Genomic DNA, 12,953 nt, shown 5'->3' with positions numbered 1-12,953 from the left:
CCAGGCATGCTGGGGTCACCCCTCGCGCCCCACGGCTCGTGCACGGCCCACGAGCAGCGGATCCTATTAATATTAAAGTGGCTGCAGGTGCCGTTGCCCCACGTGCCAGCCTCATCCTTCTCAGGGCGCTGGTTCCCTGCCTGAGCCCAGTGCATCCCGTGGATGAGGGTAACGTGCTTATGAGATGAGAGAATGGGCTTCATTTTCAGGCGGGCTCCATTTCCAGTGAGGCTCTTTTCACTTCAGAAAATGGATGCAATCACCTTTTCACGAGTGTCTCAGCTCCCTCCCACCTGCAGACCCTGAGTTATTGCAGTGCTGGGCCCTTCAGAAACCTCCTCTTACATCACAGGTTGGACTAACCTCTCTGGCTTGGACAAGTCGGGGACTGGGCAGGCATCAGGGCACCCAGTGACATGGATCCTGGGCCTGTGGTGGGGACAGTGGCTGTTCCTCCATCCACGCCCCTCCGGGATGGGTGTCCACACCACAGAAGGCCGTTGCTGCAGTAGCGGCCAGGGAGGGTCAAGGGCCGACCTGGTGATTAAGCATCCGGCAAAGGGTGCAGCCTATCATACAGGTCCCATCCCAAGCCCCCTGGATCCAGGATGCCATGGTAGATGGGTGTCAGGGAGAGGCCCTCCCTCTAAACACCAGTTTTGGGAGCTCAGGGGGACTGACCAAGGGTCAGGGGCTCCAGTTCCAGACTGAGTGGGGACAGATGAACAGGACAGTGTGTAAATGCTGCTAAGGGTCAGGGAGAGTTCCCAGCCATAGAGGTTAAAGAGATAACTTGGTTCTTTCTAAAGCTCAGCTCAGACCGTGTCTCTGGGTCACTGCTGACCTCACAGGCTTGGGTCCCATCCTGTGAGCTCCAGAAGGGTGTTTGCAAGCTGGACACCCTGCCCTTCTGCCCCTCCTGCCTTGTTCAGCCTCGTGGGCCTGTGTCATTGGAAGGGCTCGGAGCATAGCTCAGCAGACCTCGTGGCTCTGAGCATCTCTGAACAATGAAGCCTGGGGGAGGAAAGGGATGGGGGTGGTCAGGTGGGGCGTGGGGTTTGCAAAACAAGAACACACTCATTTGCCATTTACCAAGAATTTTTTTTCCCTTTCTTTTCAAGCTGTTGTTTCCTCAAGGGAAAACTTTTATTTGTGTATGAGTAAAATGTGCTCTCTTAATGAATTGAAAGCAGAACAGGATGAGAGATTTTTGTCCCCGTGGCAAAGAACAAAGAAGGAGCTCATTGGCTGGCGGCAGCCAGCGTCGTACCCACCCCTGGCCCCTAAACTTTCTCCCTGCCTTCTCCCTGCTTCCTAGCAGAGCTGAGACCTGAGAAGGGCCAGCCACGAGTCATCCCTGCCCCAGCGCCCTGGCTGGGAAAATGGCTGTGGCCAGGCCTGGCCTGTGGGAAACACCACACCTCTTCAGCGTGGAGAGCCTGAGGAAAGGTGGCTGGTGAGGGGCCATGGAAGCTGCCGTTTCTCGCTGGCTCAGATGACAGGAGAAAAGAGAGATGGAGGGAGGGATTCAGAGCGTTAGTTTGACCCACTGGCATCCCCCTTCCCCTGCACAGGTGAGAAGTTGCCCCACTGTCTCTGGTCTTGGGGACAAAGCCTTGCTTTCTGGAAGCCCTCACCCTGAGTCTCAGGGAGGACTTCTTTCTAGAAGATTGATGGGAACAATGGCCAGGCCTCTTCCACCACCCTAGATCTCACCGATGCCTCTGCCCTTTCACTCCAGGAGGTGTGAACCGCTTCTTGACTTTCACCTCTCGTTTGGGGTTTGGGGGACAATGGCCTTGGTTTCGGAGTGTTGCAGGATCTGGGATAGCTTATCAACCACGTCTCTTTGCAGCCTTGGTTGAGGTAGCTAGCTAGGGTTGGGTTTCATCTGTCTTCTGTGGCTTGGGTTTTCACCACGAGATAAAACTCAATGGCCAGAACGGCCTTTCCCTCAGCAGCTGTTGGTTCATCTGCCCCCAGTCTGAGGGGCCCCGGGAGACGTCCCTCTTAGTCCAGGCAAAGGAGCCTCCTACGGAGAGAAGGTGGTGGTGGTCTCAGCCTCCACGCTCATGGAGGACCGCCGGGCGTGCCGGCAGGCGGACCACTGACGGAGCCGCTCCTGGCTGAGGCAGCCTAGGTCCTTGAAGAGCTTGAAGAGGTCGCTGCGGAACTTGACGCCGATGAAGGCGTACAAGAAAGGGTTGACACAGCAGCGGATGCAGGCCAGGCTGTAGGTGACATCGTAGGCGATGTTGAGCTGCTTGCTGAGTTCGCAGCTGGTGCCGCCGGTGATGTTGAAGTTGGCCACCGTCTGGGCCAGGACCACCCCGTTGTAGGGCAGCTGGAAGGCTACGAAGACCACGACCACGGCAATGATCACCTTGATGGCCTTGTTGCGCTCGAAGTTGCGCGCCTGGAGCAGGGTGCGGATGATGAGGAGGTAGCAGAAGCTCATGGCCACCAGGGGGATCAGAAAGCCTACCACCATCTGGGCCACCCGGATGGTGATCAGGGCCTCCACGCGCTCGGTGATGAGGGAGCACCGCAGTGCTGGCTCAGTGCTGCTCCTCTGAATGCCGCTGTACAGCAGCTCTGGGCTGGAGAGCACCACGGCCAACAGCCAGATGCCCACGCAGGAGAGCTTGCTGATGAGAAGGACGCGGGCACGGTGGCGGTGGGCCGAGACGGCCTGGACGATGGCGACATAGCGGTCGATGCTGATGCATAGAAGCAGAAGCATGCCGCTGAAGAAGCTAATCTTGTAGATGCCAAAGATGAGCTTGCAAACGTGGACCCCGAAGACCCAGGACTTGGCCGCGCTGTACGCCCAGAAGGGAAGGGTCAGGAGGAAGAGGATGTCCGCCACGGCCAGGTTGAGCAGGTAGGTATCGGTCATGGTCTTGAGCCTCTTGAAATAGATGTAGGTCAGCATGACCAGCCCGTTGCCCAGCAGGCCCATGAAGCAAATGATGGAGTACATGACCGGGAGGAACCAGGCTTTAAAGTTCCGCACGTCCTTCTTGAAGCACACGGACTCGTACAGCGTGTAGTCCACTGTGGTGTTGTCTCCGACGTAATCGTCCGTGACCTCATCCTGGCACAGGCACACCTGTGGGGAGGGAACACGATCCAGCTTAGCTGAGTGGGTCTCAATCTCACTGCTGTGGGATTGGCCAGAGCAGTGGTTTCAGGCGCAGTTAGCATCACCTGCAAATTCTCGGACCCCGTGTGAGACCCACTGAACCAGAATCTCAGGGGCTGGGGCCCAGGAATCTGTTTTTCTAAACTTTCCGGGTGTTCCTTTCATTTGAAATCAGTGCTTCTCATATTTTAACATGCACATGAACTGGGGGATCTTGTTCAGATGATTTAGTGGGCTGGGGTGGAGCCTGGGATTCTGCCTTTCTAATAAGGAGCAAGTGTCTGATTTTGCCAACTCTTCTGAGAGACTTGACCTTAACAGGTGTTAACGGTGGACTAGAAATAGTCTGGGCTTTGGGGCCAAATGAGCCTTGGGCTTGTTAAATACATTCCATTCTCCCTAAGACTCAGTTTTCTCATCTGTGAAATGGAGATGAATACTATCTCCTCCACATGGTTGTTGTGAGGGTCCTAACTCGATTCTGGCATCATTTCGTCTCCATGGAGGTTTTATTTTGCCCATTGGAAACTCCAGGAAAGTGGGGTCGTGTGTCTTTCTTTTTGAGCCTCCTTTGGAACCTGGTAGAAAGAACTTTCCAGGGGAGGGGGCCTACAAAAATACTCCAGTTTTTGAGGGAAAATCCACTTGGGCTAAGGTTGAGGAGGGCCGGAGTGAGAAGAGAGGAAGGCAAAACTCTATTAAGAGGCCAGAAAGCCCTGGTTTGGGGCAAGCTGCCGTGATCAGGGGTGGTCAGTGACTTGAAGACTTATGGATCCGTGCGGCCCGGGAAACAGCACCCAGCATGAGGCAGAAGCTCAGGTGATGCAGGCCCAAGTGGATGGTGGGGCCACAGCCTCAGCCGTGACTGAGTCCTCTCGGGCCCAGGAAGGAAGCATGGCCCTGTCTCCACCCTCCCTCCATCCTCGAACCCTCTCCCCGCACCTCTCTCCTCTTTCTTCCTTGCTGTATCTTCTGGCAGATCCCAGTCAGCAGGGCTCAGCTGCTCAGGGCTTTTTTTAGCCTATCTGCGAGGCAGGGTGAAGGTTCAGGCAGCCTGCTGTGATTTTATCAATGAAGGAGGGCACTCGGGCTGGCTAAGCCGTGCGGGGCTGGGAGCTGGGCTGGAAGACTGCCTCAGGAAGCTCCTGGTCCCTCCTCTGGGAATGGGGCCCTGGGCAGCTCGACATGACGGATTTTCGTGCAATTGGGGAACTGGAGGGAGTGTAGAGATGAGGAAAGAGGGGCTCTTGGAGAAGCGATGTGGCTTGTTCAAGGTTGCTCAGCCAGAAGGGGAACCCAGTCTCCTGACTTCCCTGAATCCTGTCTCTTTCTCACTTCCAAATTCTGGATTCATTGCTATTCTGCTTGGCAACAGGGCAAGGACCAAATCACGCCCAGGAGCTTTTTTGGGCATTGCTATCTTGAGAAGAAAAGTCAGTGGCAACCACTTTTCTCTTTTCCGGGCATGATTGCAGCCTGGGAGGCCTGGAAGAGGCTGGCTGCCCTTGGCCGCCCAGGATAATGTCCAAGGCCTCAGGTCCAGGGTTCCTGGACATAAGGGGGCTCTGGGCCTTGGAGGGCAGTATACCCAGCCACAGGTGGTGACCTGTGTTCCCCACCACCCCATTCTGCCTTCTCTTTCCCTGCTTAGTATCCGCCCCCTGTACCAGGGGCCACCAGGCTTGATGTGTCTCTGCAGCCCCAAGCCCCACCACATCCTGCCCCATCTGAGCGGAATCCATCCCCTCAAGTAAAGAGAAGGATTCGCCCAGCTGTCCCTTATCCCCTCCCCAACCTTCCAGCCCCTCCGGAGTCCTGGAAACAGGGGAGAGAGAGGGGAGGGAGTGGTGCTGGGGAAGGGCGCCAAGCTGTGGGCTACAGCCCAAGCTCCAGGGGGCCTCTGGGATGGGGTTTCGGGAACAGTGCCCAACTTGGGGCCTGCCTCTGGCCGGAGCTCCTGGAAAGCTGCCCCTTTGGCCTCCAGACCTGGGCAAGAGCCAAATTCTGAAGTGCTGCCTCTCCAGCTCCTACCTCAGCCCCCCCTCCCCCTCCAAGAGAGCTCCCAACCCCAGCAAACGGGGGAGAGTCGACTTCACGAGTTAGTTTCTTCTAACTCCGGCACTTGATTGGGCACAGATTTTCTGTCTCCACAGCTGGGGTTGAGACGCTGAAACCTGTAAACTGGGGATCTTTGCTCCTACAGCGCTCTGGGCCCCTCTAAAGGATGTGCTTCCATCCTCCCCCATAGTGAGGCTCAGGCCAGTCTCTATTTCACAGAAGGGAACTGGGGCTTCAAGGGGAGCCTTTGGCTGGAGGGTGGAGGAGGGAGACAGGTTTGGGGCGATAGGATAGTTACCAGCCACCAGGCCACGGGTTCTTTTCTCAGCTCACATATGAAGATTTACATGTGTGGGCGTGGACACATATGTGCAAAACCCAGGAACCTTTTTGCAAAGCAAAGAACTCTCTCCAAGAACTCAGGAGTCCATCTTTCTGTCTCCGGGATGGGGATATTGGAAGTGGGGTGGGGAAGGTGGGGTAACTTGCTTTCTCCCATGTTTTAATGGAAATGGAGTAAAGGAATGTCGGAGAACATCCGTGGCTTTCTAGGGTCACTCAGCAGATGGAGAGGAGGGGTGGCCATCAGCTTAACGAATGACAAATTTGTGTCTGGGTCTTTCTGGCAAATGCCCAGCGTCTCCACCAGAACCCAGGGCTTGGGCTTTGGAAGGACCAGGCTCGGGGAGGGGCGTATGGGAGAGGGAACGGAGCTTTTCTTGGTGGGACACCTACCTGGAAGATGACGAGCAGGGCCACCACCAGTACACTCTTCATTGGCTTCCCTGCAGGAGACAAGGTGAGAAAGTTATTGCTTGGCAGGGATGGCTCTTTGTTATGACAGAAAGCCACAAAGCCAGGGGACTTTCATCATATTCTCCAGACACCATGTTTGAGAACATGAGAACCAGATTGTGCCTTGGAGCACCTGGCCAGCTGCCCAGCCTCACTGCCCTCCCCGCCTCCCCTCCATAAGGGGTCCCAGAAAGGGGCGGGATCGGAATGTAGGGCAGCCCCTCCCCTCTTCTTGGCCCTTCAGGGCCTCTTCTGGAATTGGAAAGTCCATCTTGGCCCAGACCACCCCTCAAGGCTGAACGGCAGGCTGAGGCCCCAGGTTCTCACAAGGCCTGATGTGGGCCCTGGCTGCTCAGTCCTGCTTTGTGGCTGAGCCGAGGGCTGGAACTGGAACTTATTTTCTCCAAACGCTGAGCAGGGGGGACAGATCATAGGGTGGTTTATATAGAAATCGTATCTCACTTAACAGTCTGGGAGCTGTGCCCTCTTCACCTTTGTAGCCTCCCTTCCCCTAACTGGACCAGACCACAGGAAAGAGTCAGTAACTGTGATGCCGGGAATGACTACAAGGCAGGACTTGTTGGTCCACCGCACCTCCAGTCTCAGGAGGGTCAGTAGATCCTCCTGATCTTGGGATCCTGCTTCTAGCAGATCCTTGGGATCCTGCTTCTAGCACCTTCTGGAGGCTGGGGGCCTCCCTCCGGCGAACAAGGGATTCTGCTTCCTCCTAGAGGCAACATCACAGGCTCAGCGAGTCTGTGTGCTTGGCCACAGCGCCACCTGCTGGAAATTTTGTGGCACGACACCCAAATTGGCATTGTGCTCCAGGGAGCGTGCCTAGGGCAGGGATTCTGGGCTTGGGGGAGTCTTAGGGGAAGGAAGAAGGGCATCGAGCCACATAAATAAACAGGCATTTCTCCCAAGTTATACTGAATGCTACTGCTAGCTGCGTCTTCCTAAAGCATAGCTCTGATGCCGACCCCCACTCTGCCCTCTTCCTAAATTAGGACCTCTCTACCCAGCCCCAAGGACCTCTCTACGCAGCCCTAAGGATGACGCCCTGATGCCGAGCGTGGCAGTCAAGCCTTCCACTGTTTACTTGGACCTGGCTTTCTAGTTGTGTCTTCTGTTTCTGGGGACAGGCATCCACTGTCCCGTTGTCCCCAGCTTGCACCTGAGTATTTGCAGTCCTGGGTGGGAATGGATCTCTGTACAACATCATGGCTCCCCTCTCTCATTCCCCTTCCTTGCCAAATTGACCCGTGAGCCCCTGAGCTTGAGTTTGAGTCCACATCTCTACCCTTAAGCACACTCTCTTCATGGTCCAATGAGCTGCCCTTCCTGCGTTGACTCATTTTGATGTGAAGCGCTCGAGGTTTCTTTAAACACATACACGTCTTTCGGTTACTCTAGAGAAAGCCTGCTCTGACTGTCAGTGAGAACTGAGAAACCTCAAGGTTTTGATGTCACAACGGTGAAATACGAGGAGCATGAGTTGTGTTTCTAGTTCACTCCATCAACCCCCTTTCCTGGCCCCGTCTCAGTCCTTCTGCCACTGGCTGGGGGAGGGGTATGGAGGGAGGGCTGGAGGGTGTGTGTATGTGAGGTCTCCTTCCGGGTGTGTTGGAGAGGGTCGTCGAGCAGGGATCTTCTAGGACCAGAATAGGTCGTTTTCAAGAAAGGTGACCAAACAGGAACTTAGGGGTACTCAGGTGTGTGGCAGAGGCCGCCTGGTCAACAGCCTTGACTCAGTTTACTTCTGTCTGTTACAAAGTCATAAAGTAACTCGCTTTGGGCAGCAGCTTGAGTGGGACCAGAGAAGTTGGGAATCTCAAGGGCTGAGGAGTGGTTGACTTATGTGTTGGGTATTTTCTGAGTTCTTGAGTTTCTAGTAATGATCACAACGAAAAGGAAATTCCCTAGAACTCCAACCTTAGCTCCCAGTGAGAGAAACTAGAGATGAGTAACTTTCCCAGAGTCACACAACCATCTGGTAGTGGAGCTGGGCTTTGAATCCATCTGACTTCAGAAACCACACTCCTAAATGCTCTTCAATGCTGCCTCTCAGGCTTTATGTTCCTCTCCCTCCTAACATCCTGTGAGTTACCCCTTGTGAGGCTCATTCCATATTCCGGAAAATAGAGGCTCAGAGAGGTTAGGTCACCTGTCTGGGGTCACACAGCTGCTAAGAGATGGATCTGAGATTTTTTTAATGAGCTCTCATTACTTCCTTTCTGTTGAGGCTGCTGTGTATAGAGACCTCTGTGGAGCATAAAGGGAATCCTCACTCCCCTCCATCCCATTGGAGAAGAGTGAGCATTGGCCACCCAGTTCTGCTGCTTCCACTTCCTAACATCTCAGATCTGCCCCGCCCTTCTACCCCAACATAAGGCTTTGCTGCCACGGAGCTCCTCTGAAACACAGATCACGTTATTTAACTCACATAATTGAAAAAGAAAAATCTTCATTGGCGCCCCATTGCTTTCATCAAAAAGCCCAAATTTTTAGCAGTGCCACACGGAATCTTAAAGATTGGCCCTTGCCTGTCCCTCCTGCCTCCCTTTCTCCCTTCCTCCTTGGCACGGCCAGGTCCTTTACACCCTCCTCAACTTGCTTCTTTCTTGTCTCTATTAGCTTTTGTCAGAGCTGACCAGCTGGGAGCCTGCAGGCTGAATCTCCAGGATATTCTCTTTGGCTACATGGAGTTCGCAAAAAATTGGATTTGGATACCTTTAGGTGGGGCTTGTACCCTCTGAATCACTTCACTGCCCTCCACTTGCTACATCTACTCCCATTCCCTCATTTACAATTGAGCCATTGAGTCTGCTATCCCTGCCGCATCCTGGACCCCTTGCTCCTTGTTTTCTGGTTTGATAACTCCTACACATCCTGCAAAACCCAACTTAAATGCTCCCCTGACTCACATTCATTGTTCGTTTTTTTAGATTTCACAATCGCCCTGCTCTTAGCCCATCAGCACTCTCTCTCCCTCTCTTGCGGTGGCTTATTGACATATGTGTCCCTCCCCCACCAGACTGGTCCTGCCTGAATTCCTCCATCAATGACAGTTGACTGAAAGTACCAAGCAAAGAGGAGAGATTTCCCAACAGCTCCCCCAGGCTGCAGGGTTCCCCTCCTCCCCAGCCAGGCTCCCCAAAGGCCAGGAGGGATTGGCCCTGAATCTCTTTAGCATCCCCATCTGCCGCCATCTCTGGCTGAGCTGTGAGAGATGAGTATCTTAACAGCTCATTTTTCTCTTCTCTGCTTTGGAAAATTCTAACCGAAGTCTTAGGCCCCACTTCTTGAAGATGGGGAAGGTGTCTTGGGGCTGCTCATTCAAATCATGAAAAAGGCCAACTCAGCCCAGGTTCGGCGTTTTCATTTTGTGTAACAGAAACTTTGCCCCTCACCCACCTTGGGCTCCCTGCTGGGCTGACAAAGAGAGAGAAACAGATCCTTCGTGGCCCACCCGTCCTACCAACGGCCTGGAGTCTGATCTGAGCAAAATGTCTCAGTGGTGTCCCCTCCTACCAGTATTTAGGGCTTGGCCAGCCGTTGGGGCTTTCTTGAATTGAGTGAGGCAGTAAGAACATCCCTTTTCCTGCATCAGAGGTTTCCTGCATTAAAGGGACCTCCCTCCCTGCATTAACACCTGTGAGTCTAGCACCCCCAAACCTAGTCCTGGGAGGAGACCCCCCTGCCCCGTGCTGTGCTGGGGCTGCTCTTGAGGGCTCATCGAGCCAGTGGTGTACACATCTCTCCGACTCTGTGCTCAGTCATTTCATGGCTTGAAATCGGCTGACGGCTTGAAGTCAGCTATGGTGGAAGACTTTACACTATGGAAATTGACAAGCACTACATGTCAGAGTCTGCTCTGGGGAGCCGGTTCTCTAGCCTTTACCAGCGCACCACGGGGACCTGCTTGGTTTCCTTCACAGAGGTCAAACCAAGAGGCAGGATTGGGGTCTCCAGGGGATGAGGGCTGCATTCTGGGACGGTGGTTAGTGGGGCTGGTTGTCTGGGGAGTGGGATTAGACGGCAGGCTGCTGGGAGGAGGGGAAGTTGAAAGAGAATTTTTTTTTTTTTGCGGTACGCGGGCCTCTCACTGTTGTGGCCTCTCCCATTGCGGAGCACAGGCTCCGGACGCGCAGGCTCAGCGGCCATGGCTCACGGGCCCAGCCGCTCCGCGGCATGTGGGATCTTCCCGGACCGGGGCACGAACCCGTGTCCCCTGCATCGGCAGGCGGACTCTCAACCACTGCGCCACCAGGGAAGCCCGGAAGAGATTTTTAAAAACTGAAATCAGAGTTCTTGATGCCATTCATTCATTCACTCATTCATTCCACAAACATTTTCTGCTCATACCCCCAAAGCACCTGGGAATCAGAGGTGCAAGAATCAGACCCTGGCTTCCAGGGGTTCTCAGTCGGTGTGTGGGACGGCCACTTTAGCCCTTTAAGATCTGTTTGCTGGGTCCACCCAGGGTTCTGGGTGGGTGGAAAAAGCAGACATGAAGGCAAGAGGCTGTGGTGTGGTGGGTCGGGTTATGAGGACAGCAGAGAGTGAACGGGAACCTTCACTTTTTAAAGCCAACCCCTTGCGGCTTTGAGGCTGCCGTGGTGCTCTGTTTGCCGGTGAGAACCCGGCCTTCGTAGCCTCAGGCGGGTCTGACTCCTCAGCTCAGATTTATAAATGGGGTCTCTGGAGCTAGATAAACACTCCCAGAACCTCCTCGGGGCTTCCCTTGGACTCCCTCTGGTTAAGACCGAGATTAGACTTTTGAAAGGGATGAATCATTTTCCTGGGTAGAAAAAGTGATTAAGTGAGGCTGGGGGCTGTGCTGGAAGCCCTGGCTGTGACTTCTCCCAGCTGAAGGCTCCTTGTGGTCTCATTTAGTGTTGTCCACCCAACATTTAACCAGCAAGAGGCAACAGCTTGCCTGTGGGATGTGCAGCAGACAGACAATAAGCACAGCGTGCATTGCGTTGTGTGTAGTGTCATTTACACAATGCACTTGCCTTTAATCTGCTCCTTGTTATAACCTTAAAAGAGCAGACATTCTCATCCCTATTTAGCCTGGGAGAAAGGTGGGAATCGGAGGGCGAGTGGAGGGTCCTGAGCCCTCCAAGGAGAAATTTCCCTGATGAAGCAGGTCCCTGAGAGCCTCCCCCATCACCCCAGGCTGAGACAGAACAGGTGCTGTCCAGATTTCCACCAACCCCAGCCCTGCCGCCTTCTGCAGTCCCTACTGTTCTTGGAAGATGTGACCCCCCTTATCTTTCCTGGAACCAATGGTTAGCCCCTTCCCCAGGTCTGAAAGGTGCACTCTCCATGCCTGGGAGAACAGGGTGGCACTCTCTGGGAGCAGCCACTAATTCCCAGCAATGCCACCTCACTTCTCTGGGAGGCTCCCCTAGGCCTTCCACCCCCACCCTCCATCCCCATCCCACAAAGTCAGCCTGGGTGTCCAGGTGACGCTGGTACTGCTTTCTCTCACACGGGGGAGGCTCACTCACCCAGGTCCATGACACTCTCGGCAGCTGAAACCACACAGGAAGATTGTGCCAGGCCTCTGTCTGGGGAGGAAGTCGTACAAGCCCCTTTTAAGCTGTGAGAGGAACCACCCTCTTCCCTGCCCCTCCCACCTCTGCTCCTCCGTCCAATCCAGCTCCACTAAGGGTCTGGACTCAGGTGCCTCGTGGGACCATAGGGGTATGAGGGGTATGAGAAGGTGACAGAGAGTGACGGCCCACTCACCGGCCATAGGATCATGAATCATCGGGTCATTTACATTCAAAAAGCCCCCTGTGCAGACTAGGGGCCCAGCCCAAGGCAGGGGAACAGGGGCCATTCAGTGATTCCACAAATGTTTTTAGCCTAGTACCATGTGCCAGGGAGTCAAGAGATAAGTGAGAGATGTGCCCCCATCCTTCCTTTGCCCTGCTCAGTGTCACAAGGGACTACATTTCCCAAACTACTTTGCCCTCTGGGTTTTGGGTAGGTTTGGTCAATGGGCGGCACTGACAGATGATGGAAGGTAGAAGGGGAGGGATGTGCCGGGATGTTTCTTTTCTCCTTCCTTCTTTTCTCTTCCCTCACCTCTTCTCTTTCTTTTTTTTTTTTTTAATTTTGTTTTCTTTTTTTAAAAATTTAGTTTTTCTTTTATATTGGAGTAGAGTTGATTTACAACGTTGTGTTAGTTTCAGGTGTACAGCCGATGACGTATACATACGTCCATTCTTTTTCAGATTCTTTTCCCAGATAGGTTATTACAGAAGATTGAGTTGAGTTCCCTGTGCTATACAGTAGGTCCTTGTTGATTATCTATTTTGTATATAGTAGCATGTATATGTTAATCCCACACTCCTAATTTATCCCTCCCCCTGCCTCTACCTTTCCCCTTTGGTAACCATAAGTTTGTTTTTCCTTTCCTTTTGCGGCATGTGGGATCTTCCCGGACCGGGGCACGAACCCGTGTCCCCTGCATCGGCAGGCGGACTCTCAATCACTGCGCCACCAGGGAAGCCCCTTTCCTTTCCTTTTTTAATGACAACTTTATTGAGTTATAATTCACAGGTTAACTAAACCTTTTAAGGTGTACCAGTCAGGTTTTTTTGGGTGGTGTTGTATATTCACAGAGTTGTACAGCTGTCACCAAAATCAATTTTAGAACATTTAATTTTATTTTATTTATTTACTTTTTTAGTTTAAAAAAATGTTTATTTATTTATTTATTTAGGCTGCGCTGGGTCTTAGTTGCGGCACGTGGGATCTTTGTTGTGGCATGCGGGATGTTTTTTTAGTTGCGGCACGTGGACTTCTAGTTGCAGCATGCGGACTCTTAGTTGTGGCATGCGGGATCTAGTTCCCCAACCTGGGATCGAACCCAGGCCCCCTGAATTGGGAGTGTGGAGTCTTACCCCCTGGAACACCAGGGAAGCCCCTAGAACATTTT

General features: G+C 53.5%; 1 protein-coding gene across 1 annotated transcript; it reads right to left on the bottom strand.

Moving 5' to 3' along the window:
* Positions 1-1,098: 1,098 nt before the first annotated feature.
* On the bottom strand, positions 1,099-11,573 carry CCR7 (C-C motif chemokine receptor 7). The gene is made up of 3 exons (XM_024745610.1): positions 11,515-11,573; positions 5,939-5,988; positions 1,099-3,112 (listed from the first exon to the last, which is right to left on the bottom strand). The coding sequence occupies exons 1-3, from the start codon at positions 11,522-11,524 to the stop codon at positions 2,033-2,035; spliced, it is 1,140 nt and encodes a 379-aa protein (XP_024601378.1). The 5' UTR covers positions 11,525-11,573; the 3' UTR covers positions 1,099-2,032.
* Positions 11,574-12,953: the final 1,380 nt, after the last annotated feature.

Source organism: Neophocaena asiaeorientalis, unplaced genomic scaffold, assembly GCF_003031525.2.
Source record: "Neophocaena asiaeorientalis asiaeorientalis breed wild unplaced genomic scaffold, Neophocaena_asiaeorientalis_V1.1 scaffold1, whole genome shotgun sequence".
NCBI classification, from domain to species: Eukaryota; Metazoa; Chordata; class Mammalia; order Artiodactyla; family Phocoenidae; genus Neophocaena; species Neophocaena asiaeorientalis.
Note: the sequence above shows the minus strand (reverse complement) of the source record. Positions and strands in the feature narration are given on the sequence as shown.